At 44.8% G+C, this 18,719-nt stretch overlaps 1 protein-coding gene across 4 annotated transcripts in view; it reads right to left on the bottom strand.

Annotated features, from left to right (window-relative positions):
* TENM1 (teneurin transmembrane protein 1) overlaps nt 1-18,719 on the bottom strand; it is a 701,438-nt gene that overhangs the window by 31,192 nt on the left and 651,527 nt on the right. For all 4 annotated transcript variants that reach the window (XM_031445499.2, XM_064482772.1, XM_064482770.1 and 1 more), the window contains 2 exons: nt 11,261-11,627; nt 9,317-9,827 (listed from right to left, as the gene is read on the bottom strand). In XM_031445499.2, the coding sequence (XP_031301359.1) occupies nt 9,317-9,827; nt 11,261-11,627 (878 nt within the window). The remainder of the gene's footprint in view (nt 1-9,316; nt 9,828-11,260; nt 11,628-18,719) is intronic.

The following is an 18,719-nucleotide window of genomic DNA, read 5'->3' as shown; positions in this document are numbered from 1 at the left end:
AAGCAAGATTTCATCAAACCATGATGGCAGTGGCTGTGCCCACTCTCAGGGCAAGATGACAAGATCAGATGCCAACTGAGCCATCCCTGAGCCGAGGTACAAGGCTCAAAAATCCCAACGAGCCTTAGCAATGGCCTGTGGTGTTATTATCCGGATAGATCTAGCTGGGAGGCTGCTGCCAGGTCCTCTTCGGGTGAGAGAGTCTGCAGTGTGGGGATAAGGTAGAATTTCCCGTAGTCCTGCCCAGGCACTAGATGGCTAGAGAGTTATATTGCCCGATTTCCTTTCTGTGGCGGGATAAGCCTCTTGATTTGAAAGTGTGCATTTGCCTCTCATAAACAAAGCACTCTACCTTGAAGGTGTTATGCCAAGTGAATTAGACAAATACTGCATGATCTCACTTATATATCAGATCTGGAAAAAACCCAAATGAAAAAACCCAAACACACCAAACTCATAGAAAAAGAGATCAGATTTGTGGTTAACCAGAGGTGGGGGTGGGTGGAGGAATGGGACAGAAATGGTCTAGAAGAAACTTCCAGTGATAAGATAAATCAGTACTGGGGATGGAATGGCATGACAGTAGTTAACACCGCTAAATGACAGATATGAAAGTTGCTAAGTTCCAGCCTCCAGACTGGAACATTTGTTGTTTAAGTCACCCAGTCTGTGGTAAAACAAAAAAACAAAAAAACAAAAAAACAAAAAAACAAAAAAAGAAAAAAGAAAAAAGAAAAGAAAAGAAAAAGAAAGTTGCTAAGAAAGCAAATTCTAAAAGTCCTCAAGGAAAAAAATATTTTTCTTCTTTTTTTGGGTAACTACGTGAGATGATGGATGTTCACTAAACTTACTGTAGTCATCATTTTGCAGTATATATAAGTCAAGTCATTATGCCGTATGCCTTAAACTTACATAGTGCTGTATGTCAATTGTATCTCAATAAAACTGAAGGGAAAAAACCAAAAAAACAAAGCACTCTAACAACCCCAACTCTGCTAGTCACAGTCAAAGCAATCGCATCCGGTGGTATCTGCAGTGCAGTGCCTCTCCCGTGCTCAGTCATTTACATGGCCCTTGGTCAAAACCTACAGGCCCACCTCTCTTCTAGGGGGTCATTTCCAAAGGGAAAGCAACAGGCAGACCCCACAACTTTGGAAAGATTGCTCCAAAGTGGAAAAGAAATAATGGAAGCCTTTGATTTCCTCTGGCTTGCTTGAGGTTTGTTCCCCCCACCCCCATCACAGGGGACTGCATGTTTCCAGACTGAACGTCAAAGAAACAAGTTTAATCAAAATCTCTTATGCTGTGTGTTTCCCTTTGGTGTCTGCATCCTTTGGTGCAGAAAGCACAAGCCAATATGCTGCAACTGATCCCCTCAGGCCACAACAGGGTAGCAACTTCCTCATCCCCAGCCCTGCTCCCCTCCCCTCTCTCCACCCCAGTGGGGAGTAGCACTCGCTTAGCCAGGCCTGCAAATTCTGGTTGGTGAATTGTGTGATCAGGCACTGAGTGTTGCCTTCATGGTCATCAGCAGTGAGTTTGGTAAGAGGAGATTTGCCATCACCTTGTCCCTTCCTGTCCTGATTTTACAGAGTTCCACTGTGTGTGTGTGTGGACACACATGTCCCCACGGAGCAAAGGAAACATTTGTAAAGGAAATTCAGAATTCATTCTTGTCCTTGAGGGACATATAGTTTAGTTGGGGAGATGATATTTACACATTATTAAAAATATATTTGGTGTGATATTTTCTCGTAAGGGATAGCCTGCCCTTTCCCTTAGGGCAATTTAAGCCAGAGCTAAACCATGCAGAGTGAAAACAAAAAGCTCTACCATCTTTGCTTTTAAGAATATTGAAGATTATAGAAGGAAAATTCATTACTTATTTTTTTAAAAGGAAATAGACCCTCTTTACCCTTTCATGACAGAAACCTGACCAACTACTAAGCATTCTTTAGGAAATACTGGATTCTCTTTCCTCACCAATAGCTTCATTTGGCTTCCTATGATCCAGCTCCAAACCCATGAGGCCCTTCTATCTTCACTTGTCCTTCGTTCAGGATGGGTCTTGTGCTAGGTACTGGGGATACAGTGCCGAATGAAATTTAAAGTCTAGTAGGGTAGATGAGAGATGCCCACAAATCGCTCTGACACCAGAACATTGCCATACACTTCTGTAAATAAGGCACTGAAGCAGCCCAGAGGAGGCAGAAGTCATTTCCAGTTGGGCTGAGCAGGAGACGAGAAGGAAGAGAAGAGGTAGTATTTGAATCCTGGAAGGTAGCTGGAGCTCAATCCCTTGATAGGTAGAGATCAGGGTGGGGAGGGAGGCATTTGAAGAGAGGCACCCAGGTGGGTGGGATGGCCATCGAGGGAAGCTGGTTGCTGGAGCATAAGTTTCCTCTAGGTGGGGAGTGGGAGGTAAGGCTGGAGAGCCAAGGTGGACGCAGAGCGTGGGGAAACTGGGGTACCAGGCTCTGGAGGAAAGCATGCACTCACTAGACAAGGGAGAGGTGTAGGAAGCTCTTCAGGAGGAGAATGGTATGATTCAAGCAGCGCTTTGGAGGCAGTGAATCTTGGAAGGGGCGATATGTCAGGAGGCTAAAGCTTCAGTTTGTATAAGAGATGATGGTTACCTCTAGCCTTTATGAAGTGTATTGTGATTGCCTGTCACTGGGACTAGTCTTCCTTGAGACGCAAACTCTCCCATCTTTAGACAGAGGGCACAATGTCTCGTTTACTTCTGTATTCTCAGTGTCTGGCACAGAGCAGATTCTCACCGCATATGCTTGTTGAATGGGTGAAACAGGACCTGCCAGTGGAAGTGGAAAGGGAGGGGTGGATATGAGAGTCAGCGTGGTGAGAGGACAGAGCCATCCTCATGGTGGGGAAGCCAGGCTTAGATGACACGATGGTGTTGTGCAGTGCTACTAATCTTCCCTACCAGGTTGTCAAAGCTTGTTCTGCCAGCAGCCTCTTCCTTCCGTTCACTCCCTGTCTCTATGGTAGTTCCTTCTCCCCAGCAGGACCCACGACAGTTCTATCTGCCCATTCTTGATCCCTATCAAGGGCATAAAATAAAGCACAAGGGGAGGTGACTGAGCAAAGGTGTCGAGTCTGACTCTGGAGACCCGAAGGAACTGTTGGCAATTCCTTGTTCTTCTTGCTTAATTGAAATCCTCCGCCTGCCTGGAGGCAGGGGGCTGGACTGCATGGTGTTTTACTTCGCTCCTACTCTGGAAAGCACTGGAAATATTTTGATGTGTTCAGATTGACTATTCATTGACATAAGCAGTTCTACATGGGACTCGCATCCTCTGCCTAGGCAAATATCTCACCCAGAGACCTGGCTTGTTTACCTTGCCCCCCCACCCCCACCCCCAGCTAATCTTATTAGAGAGGACGAAGAGCCTCTCATTAGCCATCTTACATAAGACAGCCTTTATAAAACAGCCTAGAAAGGCACTCAGAGCTATCATGAGGGCTTTTCCAAGTTGTCAGCGAATGGCGTTTTTTGAGGGTGGGGGCAGGGGTGGGGAATGTGCGAACAAAGTCCTGAGGCAGAGAGAATACAGAAAAGCAGGGATCGAGAGATCATGTAAATGCACAGGCCCTTTCCAGCGGAGGGCTTCCACAAAGGTCAAGGGCCTGAGGAACTGTCAGCTCAGCCTGCACCGGCAGCAGTGACAACACTGACACTTTGGCCTCAGTCTGGGACCTTTTCAGTTGAGTGTAGGAGAAGCCTTTGCCAGGGAAATGCTTGGGAAACAAGCAAGGGCACCCTGGCTCTTCTTGCAGCCTGCAGGGCAAAGAAGGCTGGCCTGCTGTGTGGGTTGCCGGCCCCTCCCTTGGACCTCCACCAGGGCAGGGTCATGGCAATTAGGAGCCCGCCAGCTCCTCGGGCCAGAACCCCTGCCTCGGTCCGCCAGTATTCCTGCCTTGACAGTCACCTCCTGGTCAGCCATTTCTCCGTGGTCAGCTTTTCCCCTGACACTCAGGACACTTAGGGGCAGTCAAGCATCAAGTATTAATACTTGGGGTGTGCAATTTTGATCGTGGTCCAAGTCAAACAGAATTATGAAAATCAATGAACTATTTAAACAACATCACACTACACAAGACAAGCCCACATACCACCACTGAACAAGATGCATTTTAAAATCTCATCTGGATTGTGCACACTGTTCAGGGTCACCTGTGTCATTTCTCCTCTCCGTCGCTGGGGATGATCGCAAGTAGAATGGATTACTGGCTTAGCTACCTCTACGCAGCTGCCTCCATTCTGCCAAGTTTGGCTTTTGTTTCTCTTTTTCCATTGCTCATCTCAGAACAGAAATTTGATGTCCACCTTAGCAAATGATTTGTCCTCTCAGGCAACAGAAAGCAGCCTCCCTGTCACCTCAGAGCAATGCTTGAATTCCTCTAGGAGGGCCTGGTAACAGTGGCCCAGCCACCTTCTCCTGAGCCCAGCACGGCTCTCACCCTGCCTGAAAGAAAAGGTCCCAGTCTGTGTTCCCCAGCTTCAGAAGAACAAGGAAAAACTGGGCAGAGTGCTCAGAAGTGGCTAACGTGTCAGAAAATATGAGTGAAAGAAGTCAGAGCTGGTACAGAGAAGACTGTGGCGAGAATGAGTTCTGTTTTGAAGGTGGGGGAACTGCTCATTCCTCTGTGGCCAGGCCAGAAGGGACAGGGGCAGTGTCCCGCTGGGGACAGAATGCATGGATTCAGGAGGAAGAGGAACCTTCTCTTCCCCATACATGCTAATTGGTCAGGAGGGCTTCAGCAGAATCCCGGCGGCAGCTGAGAAGGCGGGAGAAGGAAAAAATGGATTCTCGGCCTCCCTTTCTGTTCCCTGGCTCTACCATACCCTTCCTGTCCTGCACTGCAGGGAAATCTCCCAGCTCCCCGGACTTCCCATGGTCACTGTTACAGCGCCCCCACTCTTGCAATTCCTCTTCCTTTTCCTGGAAGGCAATTGGATAGTAGTGGAAAGAGAGCTAGAAGCTCAAAGACCCAGCCAACTAGCAATGCGAATGGGCAAGTTACTTGCCTACTCTGGGCCTCACTTTCCTCATTTGTAAGATAACCTCTAATGTCTCTTTGTGGACATCAGATTTCATATGAATGCCTATGTTTCCCTTCTCTTGATGCCTCCAGACTGGTTACCCAACAACAGTGGTGTAAGTTGCTACCTTTTCACTTGCTGCCAGCCAAGTCCTGGTAACAGGCCGAGGCTCCACTCACTGTAAGTATCCTGCTAGCCACGTGGTGCCTGCATCACTGTGCGCCGTGGAAGCCGGGCTCACACTCTATCTGACAACATTCTCTTCTCTATCTGGCATTGTCAGTTTTGTCCTCTGTTTCAGATCATTTTCATCAGCGTACAAAGATACTGTTGTTATTTCTCTCATTTTAAAAACATCCTTCTGTTGACTCTGTTCCCCCTTTGCTCCTCGTTACAGCAAGGCACTTCAGAAGAGTTCTTTACTCCCTGTCTCCAAACTCTCTCCTCCCAGTCACCCTCTTTTTACTACCATTATTACTATTATTATTCAAACATAATTAATCTACGATAAAAGTCACCATTTAAAAGCACACAAGACACAATTCAGTGGCTTTCAGTACATTCAAAATGAGTGCCACTATCAGCACCATTTCCAGAACATTTCCATCACTCCCCAAATAGGCCCCATACTCATCAGCAGTCACTTCCCATTCACTCCTTGCCCTAGTTCTTGGCAACCACTAATCTGCTTCGTCTCTATGGATTTGCCCTTTCTGGACATTTTATATAAATGTATATAACATTTGTCCTTTTGTGTCTGGCTTCTTTCAGTTAGCACAATGTTTCTGAGGTTCACCCAGGCTGTGGCATGTACCAGAACTTCATTCCTTTTTATGGCTGAATAACATTGCAGGGTACGGATATACCGCATTCTATTTGGCCATTCATGACTTGATGGACATGGTTCTTTACACTTCTTAGCTATTATGAATCGTGCTTCTATGAACACGTGTGTGTCCATTCTCTCTTAAACCTGCTCTGCTAAAGCTCTGTCCCCAAGTGTGCCACAGCACCTGCTCTTGTCAAGGTAAACAGAGCTAGATGGAATGGTCACTTCTCAGTCCTTAGCTGACTTGACTTATCAGGAGTATTTGACACTGCCGATCACGCCTTCCTCCTTGAATCACCTGTTTGACTTTGCTTCCAAGATATCCCACTCTTCTGGTTTTCTTCCTGCTTCACTGGAATTTCTTTCTCAGTTTCTTCTGCAGGTTCATCTCCATATCCTCAACTCTAAACGTTGGAGTGCTCCAGGTTCTGTCATCAGATTGCCTTTCTTCCTTGTCTACATTCACTTTTTCATGAAGATCTCATGGCTTTAAGTTTAATCAAAACACTGGTGGATGCCAATTTTGGATCTCCAAATTTCAAATCTCCAGCCTCTCCCCTTGATTCTAAACTCATATATCCAATTGCCTACTGGATATTTTACCTTGGATGTCCACACTGATCACATCCAACACTGAGCTCCCACCCAGTATAATGTACTCCTTGTGCAGTCTTCCCCAACCTGATAAATGGAAAGCCCAACACCCATTGCTCAGGCCAAAAACTCGGAACTTAGAATTTCTGACTCTTTTTTTTCTCACACCCCACGTCCCATCTGTCAGTTAGTCCTGACAGATCTATTGTCAAAATATGTTTCGGATACGACCACTTCTTACTGCCCTCACTCCCTGGTCCAAGTAGCCATTTTGCCTGGATTATCGCAATAGCCTCTCCCCCACATCAGGTTCCTCTGCTTCCACCAGTCTGTTTTCAAGAAGGAGAGATTCTTTTAACGTGTAAGTCAGATTCTGCCACTCCTTTACTCAAAGTTCTCCAGTGCCTCCACTTTTTACTCAGAGTAAAAGTCCTTACAGAGGACTGCAAGGCCCACATGAAGTAGCCCTGGCCACTTGACTGATTGATTTCTTCTCCCCACCACTCTTCCTTGCTCCACTCTAGTCACAGTGGCTGCCTTACTAGTCCTTGAGCACATCAGGTTTGTTCCTGCTGCAGGGCCTTTGCACTTGCTGTTCACGCTGCTTGGAATGTTTTCCCCCTATATCCCCCAGATACCCATATGGTTCACTCCCTCACCTCCTATAGGCATTTACTCAAAAGTCACCTTCTTAGTGAGGCATTTCCTGATTCATCAGCCTGAAATAAAACTCCCTTCTGCTCCACAACCTTCATCCCCTCACCCTGCTTTCTCTTCTCCACAGAACTTATCACCATGGGAAGTTCTCCTCCAGGACAGTAAGTGCTACAAAGGTAGGGATTTATATCTGTCTTGTTCGTGGCTGTATCCCCAGCACCAGAACACTGCCTGGCATACAGTAGGTGCTTAGCAAACATTTGTTAAATAAATAAATCAATTCGTATTTGGTTGAACTGATTACTTTGTTGTTTTTTTTTTTTTTTTTTGTTCTGTAGCTTCATTGAGGTATAATTGACAAATAAAATGGCATATATTTGAAGTGTACAATGTGATGATTTGGTAAAGAAATAAATGGTTGAACTGGCTGTTTTGAAATGAGTTCATAATTCAGCCAGTTCTTATTGCTTGACTGAATTCAACCATCAGCTTTCAAAATAGCTGTTTGTCTAATTTCAGCTGCAGTGTGAGCTTGCATGAATTTTTACAAAAAGATATTCTCATGAGAACTTTTATCTTTCCTAAGGGTAGTGTATTTCAAAATGTGGGCTCTTGAGTTAGACTTTTGGAGTTTGAATCTTAGACGTCTGTGTGCATCAGGACAAGTTAACCATTCTGTGCCTCAGTTTCCTCATCCATAAAATAGGCATACTAGAAGCACCAAATCTCATGTTGTTATTTTGGGGAGCAAACAAAACGATTTCTGTAAATCGCCTAGCCCAGTACCTGGGCATAACAAAGCTTCAGTGAACACTAGCTTTTCTTACTCTCATTAAGATGTAAGCGAAATTTTTCAAAACATAGAGGTAAACCAGCAACAGAAACAACTGAATACATTTTTCTAAGTGAAACGAAAATAGCTGTCCAGCTCTTTTGTATAAGTGGTATTTCTTTGGGAAATGATCCAAAACTTGAAGGCCGATTGCTTTGTCCCTTTCCTCAGGAGGCTTCTGCGGGACTGCACATACCCTCTTCATATTCCCTGCATCCTCACGGAAGAGTTGCACTTGGAACTCCTTGTATTTAATATCTTCGCTTCTCTCGTTTCTTAACTTTAATGCCATCTAGGGCTCTGGGTTCAGTTCCATGGGGTTATCTTCACTCGGTAAACTGGTTAATTCAGATACATTTTTAACTCAGTAATTCCCTTTGTGGGGAAGATGCCTGCCGAGTGCTCGCCAACTAGCTTTCTAAATGGGTGGACTTGCAAACAACGTTGTCCGGCCTTAAAGGGCAAGTATAGTGGTCAGGACAACTGCCAGTGGCTTGCCATCAGACACACCTTGTGTTAATTCCCAGTTAAACACAGTTCTCACAGATCTGGTCTATGAATGCCAAAATGTGCCGGATTCTTTGCCTTGTGCAGGGACACCGGGGGAGCCCAAGACCGGACTGGAGCTTTTGGCTTCACATTTCCCCAGAGCAGCCAACGGAGAGCAGCCTCTCCTGTTCAGCATTTGCCCCACATCGATTCCCACTTGCTTTCCGTGCTCCACTTGTTCTTACGTCTCACAGCAACTACACTGAGTTGGGCCGGGCCGGGCTGGGCCCACGTTTATTCATTCATTAAACCCCATGGAGATCAATAAATGCTAGTTAAACTACACTGCTTCTTTGCTGCTTTTGAACTATTCTTTAGTTTTGTTATTCAAATGAAATTTTACCTTGTTTTCCCAGCCATGCTGTAATTTTCTCAAGTACATGGACTTCTGCCTCACTCCTCTCTCTCACAGCACCACCCTGGATTCTTTGTTCAGCCTATGTTTTTATTATTATGCTCTGCAGAACTGCTCTGGAGAATGGGTCTGAACCCTAGGAGCTGGTTAAAATTTTTCTCCTCAATTTTTAAGTTTTGTATTGGGATTGTTAGGAGGAAATAGCATATGACACCCAGCAGTTACTAAGTCATTCTCCCACTGTAATACAATTTCAAATGAAAACCTAACAAAGCCAATAACCTTTAATGAAAAAAATATGAAAACAAATATATGTATGTATATGCATAACTGGGATACTGTGCTGTACACCAGAAATTGACACACTGTAGCTGACAGTATTCAATTAAAAAAAAAGAAACCTAACAAAGCCTATGCTGAGAATTAGAAACTTACTCATAAACGGTTGTCCATCCATTTTCATTACTTTTGGTAGCCAGAAGCCCTGTGTTTCCTGGGTAGGTCATCAGGGCCAGATTGTAGCCTTGGGCTGACACTCTCTTCAGGACCCCATTGCTGCTTATGGTCAGCCAGTACACCTGCCCACCAGGCACCACAAGCCAGAGGGGCATCCCGCCTGCATCACGGCGAATGTGCACAGAATTGCCATTGCTGCTGGTAATTGCACCCAAGTCACCTTCGGCATTATAGGTGAAATTATACACATAGTCCCTTGTTATCAAGTTCAAGGTGTGTAGGTGGGTTCCATTGACGGTGAACTGGTAGAGTTCCTGATCAGCAGGTGAGGCAATCTCATAAAGGTTCATGTCATTCAGGTGGGCTTGGTTCCTGCTAATGGTACGAATTCGAACATTCCCAAGGTCTGCCACGTAGAGGGTGCCATCAGGTGACACTGCTAAGGAGGAAGGGGCTTTCATCTTTGCATCTTTGGCATAGCCACCATCACCTGTGGGAGAAAGACCCTGATTTTAATAGTTGTCACCACAAGCATTTATATAAACATACCATACACGGAAATTGCTGTGCATTAACAATCATTGTACAGGGAACAATTAGTGAACCAACATTCTCCGCATGCCCTAGTTGGAAATTTGAAATCCATTATTCACAATTCTTGGGTCAGAACTGCTGAAGACGAACCATAAGACACAATTATCTCAGTTAACACCAATTTTGTGAAATCCTCAATCCTGCTGTTCCATATCTATTGTATTGCAAGATATAAAACCAGCAAATAACGACAGCCACACAAAATCTGGCTGGAAATCCATGAGACTTATGTCTGTCCATGCTTATAGGATCTATCTCAGGGCTTTCCAATCCTACTGTGCCGAGAGGACCTCTCTTCTGTTAGTTCCCATTGTCACATTGTCAAAGTACACTAAGTCTATAAGTGTGACAATGATTCAGAATATCAAATTTGATAACTGGAATAAACATTCCAGTTTTGCCTTGAATGAAAGATATCAATTAGCAAAATAGCTATAAAACTAATTGTCCAGGAAAACACTGGAAATATCGACCAAAAGTTGCATTGACCAAGTTGCTCACTCTGGATTCCTCTGTCACAAGGAAAGGCAAAGATTAAGAGAATCATTCAGGGCCGGATGAGCAGTTTAATACAGCTGCATGTAGCATGGAGGGATTTCCACGTCCCAGCAATAAATGTATCTATTGACATTTACGGGACTGTTTACTATCTGGAATATCTACTCCATGTTTTAGAGAAAAGGCTCTCCCCACCCTCCATTTCAATTGGAAGTAAAGGGCAGTCTTGGTTACAGAGAAAGTTTTGGATTTTAAAAAACACAGTGTAAGTAGTAGAATGATGTCCTGAGACCCCTGCACTGTGGGATTTAATTTTGCTCATGTATCCCCCAAACAGTCTGCTTTTAGTCCCTTTGGGTTTCAAATAGCACACACTGTTAATCTGGCAACCAGTCACTTAAGGGAAGCAATTTTTTTCCTTAGTTATATCAGTAAATGTAGGTTTTACTTAGCTTCGCTTTCTCCAAAGAATAAATAATATCATGATGTTACATTTGTATAGTGGTCTTAATTTGTTAGAGTATCAAAAGTTTTATCATACCAGTTTATCCTCAAAACAGTAAGGTGATATAACTGAGACAAGTGATAGCTCTACTTAGCAGATGAAGTGAGTCATGAAGAGGTTTTGTGGCTTTCCCAGGGTCACTCAGTGAGCCTGTTGCAGAGCAAGGACCAGATATTAGACTGTCTGACCCCCAACCCATTGCTTTCTCCACTGCCTCATATCAATGTTCACAAGGAGCACTTTTGTTCTTCTTTTGACTTTTCCCATGCACATTTTTCTTTTGAAAACAGAGAGGGGGAGCTGGTGAATTGCTAAAAAGGTCATACCTGAAAAACAGTCACAGTTGGGATCAATTTTGCAGTCACAGTCAGTGGGGGCACCAGCCATGATGGAGATCTCCCCATTGGTGGTAACTTGCTGAATGCGGTTTACTTTTCTCTCATCTGTTTCAGCTATGAAGAGCAGCCCGCTGTGGGAGACACTGATGGCCCTAGCCGACTCCAGAGTGGAGTGAATTGCCACCTTGCTGACCAAGAAATGATCGATGCCTGGCACCTGGCAGTGAATGGGGCGCCCTGCAATGATCCGCACACGCCTGTTCTCAGAAATTTGCAGCACAATGTTGTTATCTAAGACATACAATGAATTGTCCATGGGATTGACTGCAAGGTCTGTTGGCCACTCTAATCGCACCTGCAAAAAGAACAGAAGACACACCATTAGGTTACAATATCTTTCCAGGGGAAGTTTTACCTTGAAAGAAACATTGGCTTATTTGTTCCCCAGCCGTCTCGTGAATTTCAGCAATGTTGGTGTTGCCTGGCAAAGTTGGGAGGGATAGTTGATTAAATGTTCCGGCAAACAGTTTTACCATTTATGCCATTTCCAACAAAATGTGAATTTTTTCCCCCTATAATTCCAGAAGGCTCCTTTTCAGAGTGTGGTCTCTGGATCAACTACAACAGCATTACCTGGGAACTGCTTAGAAATACACATTCTCAGGCCTTAACCTAGACCTAGTGAATCAGAAATTCTGGGGTAGGAGCCCAGCCATCCGTGTTTTAACAAGCCCTCTATGTGATTCTGAAGCCCCATAAAGTTTGAGGACCACTACTCCAGGGCTTCTGTGTCACGGTGAGATGCAAACCTCTCTTGCTGCCCTGTCGATGCACGGAAGAGCAACGTCACAGTTGCGTCTGGACAACAGAGTGCTAGAGAAACCCCATTTTGTTCTATCAGCACCCTTTTGGGACAGGACCTTCTATCAGCACAGACCTAGGCTCCATCTTGTGGAATACTCAGTACAGGTCATCAGCTGGTGATTTGGAATCCTAAGTTGTAATGCACTGTTCATCTGGCTTGACTTGGTTCACTTCACATCCTCCTTTCCTCAGCAAAGAAACAGGTTGGTTTGTTCCTTCATAGAATGTGTGCTAAGTACTGTCTCTGTGCTAAGCTTTGTGGTAGGCTTTGGGGATTCAAAAGATCACCATGACATAGCCTCTGCCCTCAGACAGCTATCGGTCTAGAAGAGCCCATGGACAGCCATTAGGCAATCACTCTCCATGTCATGAGAAGGAGGCAGCAAAGAGGATATGAGAGCACTTTACTCAGATGAGGAGGCAGAAGGCTGGATATTTCCAGAGGTGATGCCTATACAGGGTCTGCAGTGACCAGTAGGAGAGGAATGGCGTGGAAATGGCAGGGAGCAGAGTTGAGGACAATCCAGGTAGAGGGAACAGCATGAGTGAAGGTTCAGATACTATAGCCAGCATGGCCAATCGTTACTACAAACAATTCAGTAAGGCTGCTATAGGCTGAGTGATGGGAGAGGCGGTTGGTCAGAATCAGGAGGAAGACAGTGGCTAGATATTACAGACAGAATTCTGTCCCCCTAAATTCACATATTGAAGTCCTAACAGCTAATGTGACTGTATTTGGAGATAGGGCCTTTAAAGAGGGAATAAAAGTTAAATGAGGTCATGGGGATGGGGCTCCCATGTCCTTATAAGGAGACACCAGGAATATGTACACATAGAGAAAAGCTCATGTGAGGACACAGTAAGAAGGTGATCGTCTGCAAGCCAAGGAGACAGGTGTTAGGATACACCAAACCTGCCGACGCCTTGATATTGAACTTCATGCCTCCAGAACTATGAGAATATCAGTTTCTCTTGTTAAAGCCACCCAGTCTGTGGTGTTTTGTTAAGGCAGCCCTAGAGGACTCATACACCAGGTAGTGGAGGGATGCACTTGGCCAGCTTTATTGTGATGGCTGGGGGAAGCTGCTGAAGGGCTTTAAGTAGGGATGTGACATAGTCAAACTTGGGTTCTAGAGGCATCACGTTGTCTGCTGTTGAGACCCTGTTGGAGCAAGAGGTGAGATGGGAGGTAGGTCAATGGTTAGGAGGCCCCCGCAGTGATCCAGATGAAGGATGACGATGAGCTGAATTAGGATGGCAACACTGAGGACGGAGAGAAGTAGACGAATTTAAGACACGTTAAGGAGTTAGAAGCAAAAGGACTGGTGTGTGTGTGTGTGTGTGTGAGTGTGTCTGTGTGTGTGTGTCTGCTGTACCTGTGCCAAGCGCTGTGCCGGGTGTCTTGGGCACTGGGAACACACAAGCCAAGCAAACATGAACCTACTGTAGCTCCTTTCTCGACACAGGACTTAGCCCAACGCCTACTGTGACATTCCTCGACAGCTACTATTCATCACTGGGCACTTCTCAGAGAACTGTGTTACATGCTCGCTCTACTCCACCACTCGCTTATTCTGAACTTTATTTCTCCTCCCATAGGCTAGACAAAGACAGAAGAATCTGCTCCATTCCTGACCAGGATAGTAACAGTAACACAGCTGCTCTTCCTTTTGCCTGGCCTTTGCCTGAGGAAAACTCTGTTTTTCTCGCTGAATCTGAAAGTTTGAAAATAAGAGATGGATGGTCATCACATTCTGAGGCCCACTATTTCCCTGGTTGGAAGAGGCCTTCCGCTCAGTAATGAAGTGAACAGAGGCCAGTCTGAGATAAGGCCCTCCCTCTGACTGTCTCTTAACTGAGGGCAACTTGTGATGCTGTGAAGAAGATAAAGGTTGTCTTTGACCTCCCCTCTTGCACCATTTGGGGCTCTTTGCCCCGGGTCTCTGAGTGTCTCTCCCAGATACCCGGCAGCCTACTCCCATCCCTATCTCTACGTGCCCTCAGCTCCACAAAGTCTGGCCTTCTCGGGTCTGTACCACATGCCTCTGGGCAGCTAGGAATTTGAATTCTAATGGAGTATAAAGCTGAGTTTGTGTTATGCATGTTCTACAGAGCCTTTCAGGCTGAGGCCATTGGATAAACATTAAACACCAGCTTTAACAGCTCCCAGAGCAGTTTGCTGTGATGTGCATCTCAGCACGTCTGTCTGAGGCCTTTGCATGTCAGTGCCCTGCCACTGAGACGAAGAGCAGGGAGCTGGAGTGCATGTGCTGTGGCTGCTTCCCCCGCCACGAGGCCCCACTCTGGACCTCTGTCCACACTGTCCATCTTGTACGGGAGCTCCCAGGAAGTAAGGGGCCCGGCTGAGGAAGAGGAAACGAATTTATTTCAGTACAACACTCCTATTTTGATGGAGTCTGAAGTCAGTGACCCAGAAAACCAAAGCTGGCAGAAGTGACGTTCTAATTATCCCCACTCTGGGAGCTGAGGCCAGGGACGGCACACACCTGGCAGAAGTCAGAGAAGGACATGTTTTGGACTCTGTTCTCGCCTGTCAAGGCTGCCTCTGAGATAAAGATAAAGGCTACTAGTCGGAAGATGAGCTGTTGAATTCTCCAATTTGCCCAGACTGATTTAAGTCAATACTATTGGTGTCATGTTTACTAGATTTATTTATTGCCTCAAAAATGCACCAACTGTTCTGTCTGTTTGTTTTCTTTTCCATCAAATAAGTCACCCTCTGGCAGTTTCCTGTGACTAAAGTGGCCTTTGTGCTTCAGAGACACTTTCTGTACCAGCCACACAGAATCCCTTTAATTCCCATTTGATTTGGCTGGGCAGCTTGTCTATGGAATCTGCTCGGATGAAAAGACGCAGGGTTACTTAGTAGTCTAGGGTCTGTCTTTTCAGAAACTGGACCTTTTCACCTCTCTTAGGTTGTTAGTTCCTTTTATATCCTTCTCATGTTACATACCCTTGTTTCCAGGTAATTTTTCCAGGAACTGGTGTTTTATACCAAGGCATTTCCATAACACACACCCTAACTCACAGAATGGAGTCTTTGCGCTGATTCTGGCAGTCAGAATTAGCATCTATTAGTTGCAGAGAGACCCCAGAATTATCTACTATTGAGACAGGGCTGAGGTTAACCCTTGAGGGCTGCTGGCATTTGTCCAAGTAGCTTGTGAGGAGAAATAAACCTTTCTTTTGGAGGCGGGGGGAGCAGAAAGAAATATAGGAGCAGCAGTGAGACTCTGGAATCTCTGTGTAGTGACCCGGCCTACAGGCAAACCATTTGGCCTAATTTGTGGTCGTTGCCCCACCTTGTAAAAATACATTAATTTGTTTGAAATGTCAAAATGTATTTAAGCTAAACTAGCATTAAAGGTCGCTGGTGTAGCTGCCAGCTGGTGGAATGTGCCCATCTCCCAGCAACCTTCCCTGAGAAATAACCCTGAGCAGAAAGGAGCTCTTGGTCTGGATGTCAAGGCTTGACAGCACCATGTCTTCCTCTGCTAATTGCAAATTTGCCTTGAAGGCACTTGACTCTCAGGTCAGCCAGTCCCACCGTGGGTTTAAAGAGCCAGCTAATTTTGACCTAAGTAGTAGTTTATAAAGCAGCAGAATCCTCTAGGGGAAAAATCCATGTGGAAAAGCAATATATGAGGCCTTGATTAGACTAAACTAGAAAATTTCTCAGTTATGAACTTAATCCCACCCTGCAGACACAGACCATAACTTGTAAACTGAGGTTCTCTCTAACAGTCTGAAGGCTGGTTCCTTCCCATGTAACCCTAGGCAAATGAGGCATCATCTATGAGTCTCTGGTTTCTTCATCGGCATCAAGGGAAAGAGGCTAACAATAGTCTATCCAGCGTTTAGAGATATTGTGTGAATTAATTGAGAAAGTGATATAAGGTACTCAACCCAGTGCCTGGACAAAGTAAGGGATAGTAAATGGTACTAACATTAATAATGGTTTCAAAGTCATAGCTCTTTAGCGCTAGAAGGAATCTAGCTCAGTTACCATCCAATACAGCTCCCTTTCAGCTCTGTTTCCCAGACTTCAGTTGTCCACATAACATCTTCTTGAATTTTGCCTTACTCGTACACCACTTGTACTATTATTGACTTAATAGTTTTTAAAAATTGACCTACTTTTTAAACAGAAATAGGTGCTGCCCCTTCCTTTGAACCGGTCCTAATCAATAATATTCATAAAATTACAGGCCCACTCACCTGAGCCTTTAATAAAAGTAACTACTGTTTATTGAGTGCTTCCTACATGTCAGGCTCTTTACATGGATTATTATTTTGTATGCTCAGAGCAATCACTTGGGAAAGAATATCAATATTCCCATTTTCAGATATCCACTCTTAGCCTCTGTGCCATCTGATTTCTCGCCTAGAAGAGTACACACATTTCCTCATGCTCTCCTCTGAAGCCTGGCCTCCCCTTTACCTTGTTTGAATCAACTTAAAGGTTGATTTCAACCTTCTTTCTGGCTGAGAAGGTCAAAGCTCACTAGGAGTTAAGTGATCTGTCTTTCTCTTTGTCATCTGTTATCTTTCAGTTCAATGCTTTGGGGGCGCCTATTCTGTGCCAGACACTATTACGAAGGTAAATAAACTAGGTCCCTCCCCTTGATTAGTTCACAGTTAAGTGAGGGAAGGCAGATACAGAAACAAGTCATTTCAATATAATGTGGTTAAGTGTCACAAAAGAAACAAGCTCAGGGGGGCATGGGAACACAAAGGAGGGATTTCAGGGCAATATTCATAGAAGACAAATGTAAACTTAATCTTGAAGGATGAAGCAAAGGAACTAAGAAAAAGCAAAGTGGGAAGAGTGATCTCGGTCGAGGGAAAAGAATAAACAAAAGCAGAGAAGCATGAAACCATATGGGAGTGGGGGGAGCTCCCCAGTCTGGGATTGCTGGAGCATACAGCAGGGTCGGCAGTGGTGGTAAATGAAGTTTAAATGGACTAGGGACTAGGTTTAAGTTTCTCCACTGAGGCGCTAGGTCATTTGGGGCCAGATAATTCTTTGTTGTGGGGGCTGTCAGGTGTAGCTCCTCTCCGTGAGTTGTGACAACCAAAAATGTCTCCAGGTATCGCCAAGTGTCCCCTGAGGGGAAAACTATCCCTTGTTGAGAACCACGGCACTAAGTCATGAAGGGCTGTGTTTGCTGAGGACTTTAGATTTGAACTGTGGGTGTTGAGGAGTCAATGAAGCTCTTTAAAGCCAAGGGTTGACATGGTCAGACTAGTGCTTTAGTCAGATCACTCAGGCTGCAGTTTGGGGGGCAGGTTGGAGGGAGACCAGACTGATGCAGGACATCCAATTTGGAGGCCAGCTATTAACCAGCACATTCACGCATTAATACAGCCTTCCATCCGAGCATCTTACAAGTATCCAAGTGCTGATTCAGACAGACATGGTCTCTGCCTTCGCAGTGCTTTGAGTCTGGAACACTTTTTCTCATATGTTTTTGGATTTACAAAGCCCTTTGGGAACCTGATGGAAGTTGTATACTCTCTCCCTAGAAAAAGGCTCGGGTGTAACAGCAGGCAGTGGTTAGACGCTCAGGCTCTGGAGTTAAGACATCCTGGGTTCAAAATTCTGTCTGTTATTTGCTAGCTCTGTGACTTTGGAGCAAATCAGTTAACCTCTCTGAGCGTCAGTTTCCTCATCTAGAAATTGGGTATAGTAATAAATCTTTGCAAAACATTTTTATAGGAATTATAGGGAAAAAAATCGACACAAAGCACTTAGCACAGTGCCTGGTACACAGAAAGAGCTCTAGAAAGGTTATTTTCTTTTTTATTATAGAACACGCCTATATTTCTTCTTATTCCTGTCTAACTAGGGCAATGTGCTCTTTCTTGGCTAGCTCAGGTGCGCGTTAGTATGGTCATACAGTCATGCTCTTTCAAGGTTTCCTCTCCTTCTCTGTTATCAGCCATTTCTTCTTTGTTTACATTGCTTGAGAATTCTTTCAAGCCATGTGTCCTCCAAGAAACATTTGGCTTCTGTTGGGATATGTTATTTCACCTACATTTGTCAGCCAATTTCATGGCTAATATTTTAGCTTAATACTTGGATTCCCCACTGTTATTTGTAACAGTGCTCTTGGTACAGCTCCAAGTGTAGAACATGTTACTTTCACTATTTTCCTTCTTCTGTCAGTAAGTGTCTCTTTATCCCATTTTGGGTACTACGCTTGGTACTCGGGAGCCAGCTCTAACCAAGACAGACTGGGTCCTGCCCTCATGAAGCTTACAATCTTTGGCTGACTTCATTTCCTTTATTTTCCAGTAGGTACAAGGGGTTGCTAGTGGCATAAAGCAGTACACTATTTTTGTTCCATTCCATTCATCTTAAGAAATTAACTTTCATGAAAGAGCCTCAAAAACATGTCATGATCGTTACTGTATTTTGCAACTGTTACCAAGTGCTAATAACTTCTTTTCTCAGAGTTCAATTGTGCTGAGGAAACCAGCTGTTTCCCCCAAAGCCCTGTCTCTTTATCCTAAACAGGACCCTTCTAATCTCCCTCCTTTATGACATTTCCAGCCTTGT

This window comes from Camelus dromedarius, chromosome X, assembly GCF_036321535.1.
Source record: "Camelus dromedarius isolate mCamDro1 chromosome X, mCamDro1.pat, whole genome shotgun sequence".
Taxonomy (NCBI): domain Eukaryota; kingdom Metazoa; phylum Chordata; class Mammalia; order Artiodactyla; family Camelidae; genus Camelus; species Camelus dromedarius.
Note: the sequence above shows the minus strand (reverse complement) of the source record. Positions and strands in the feature narration are given on the sequence as shown.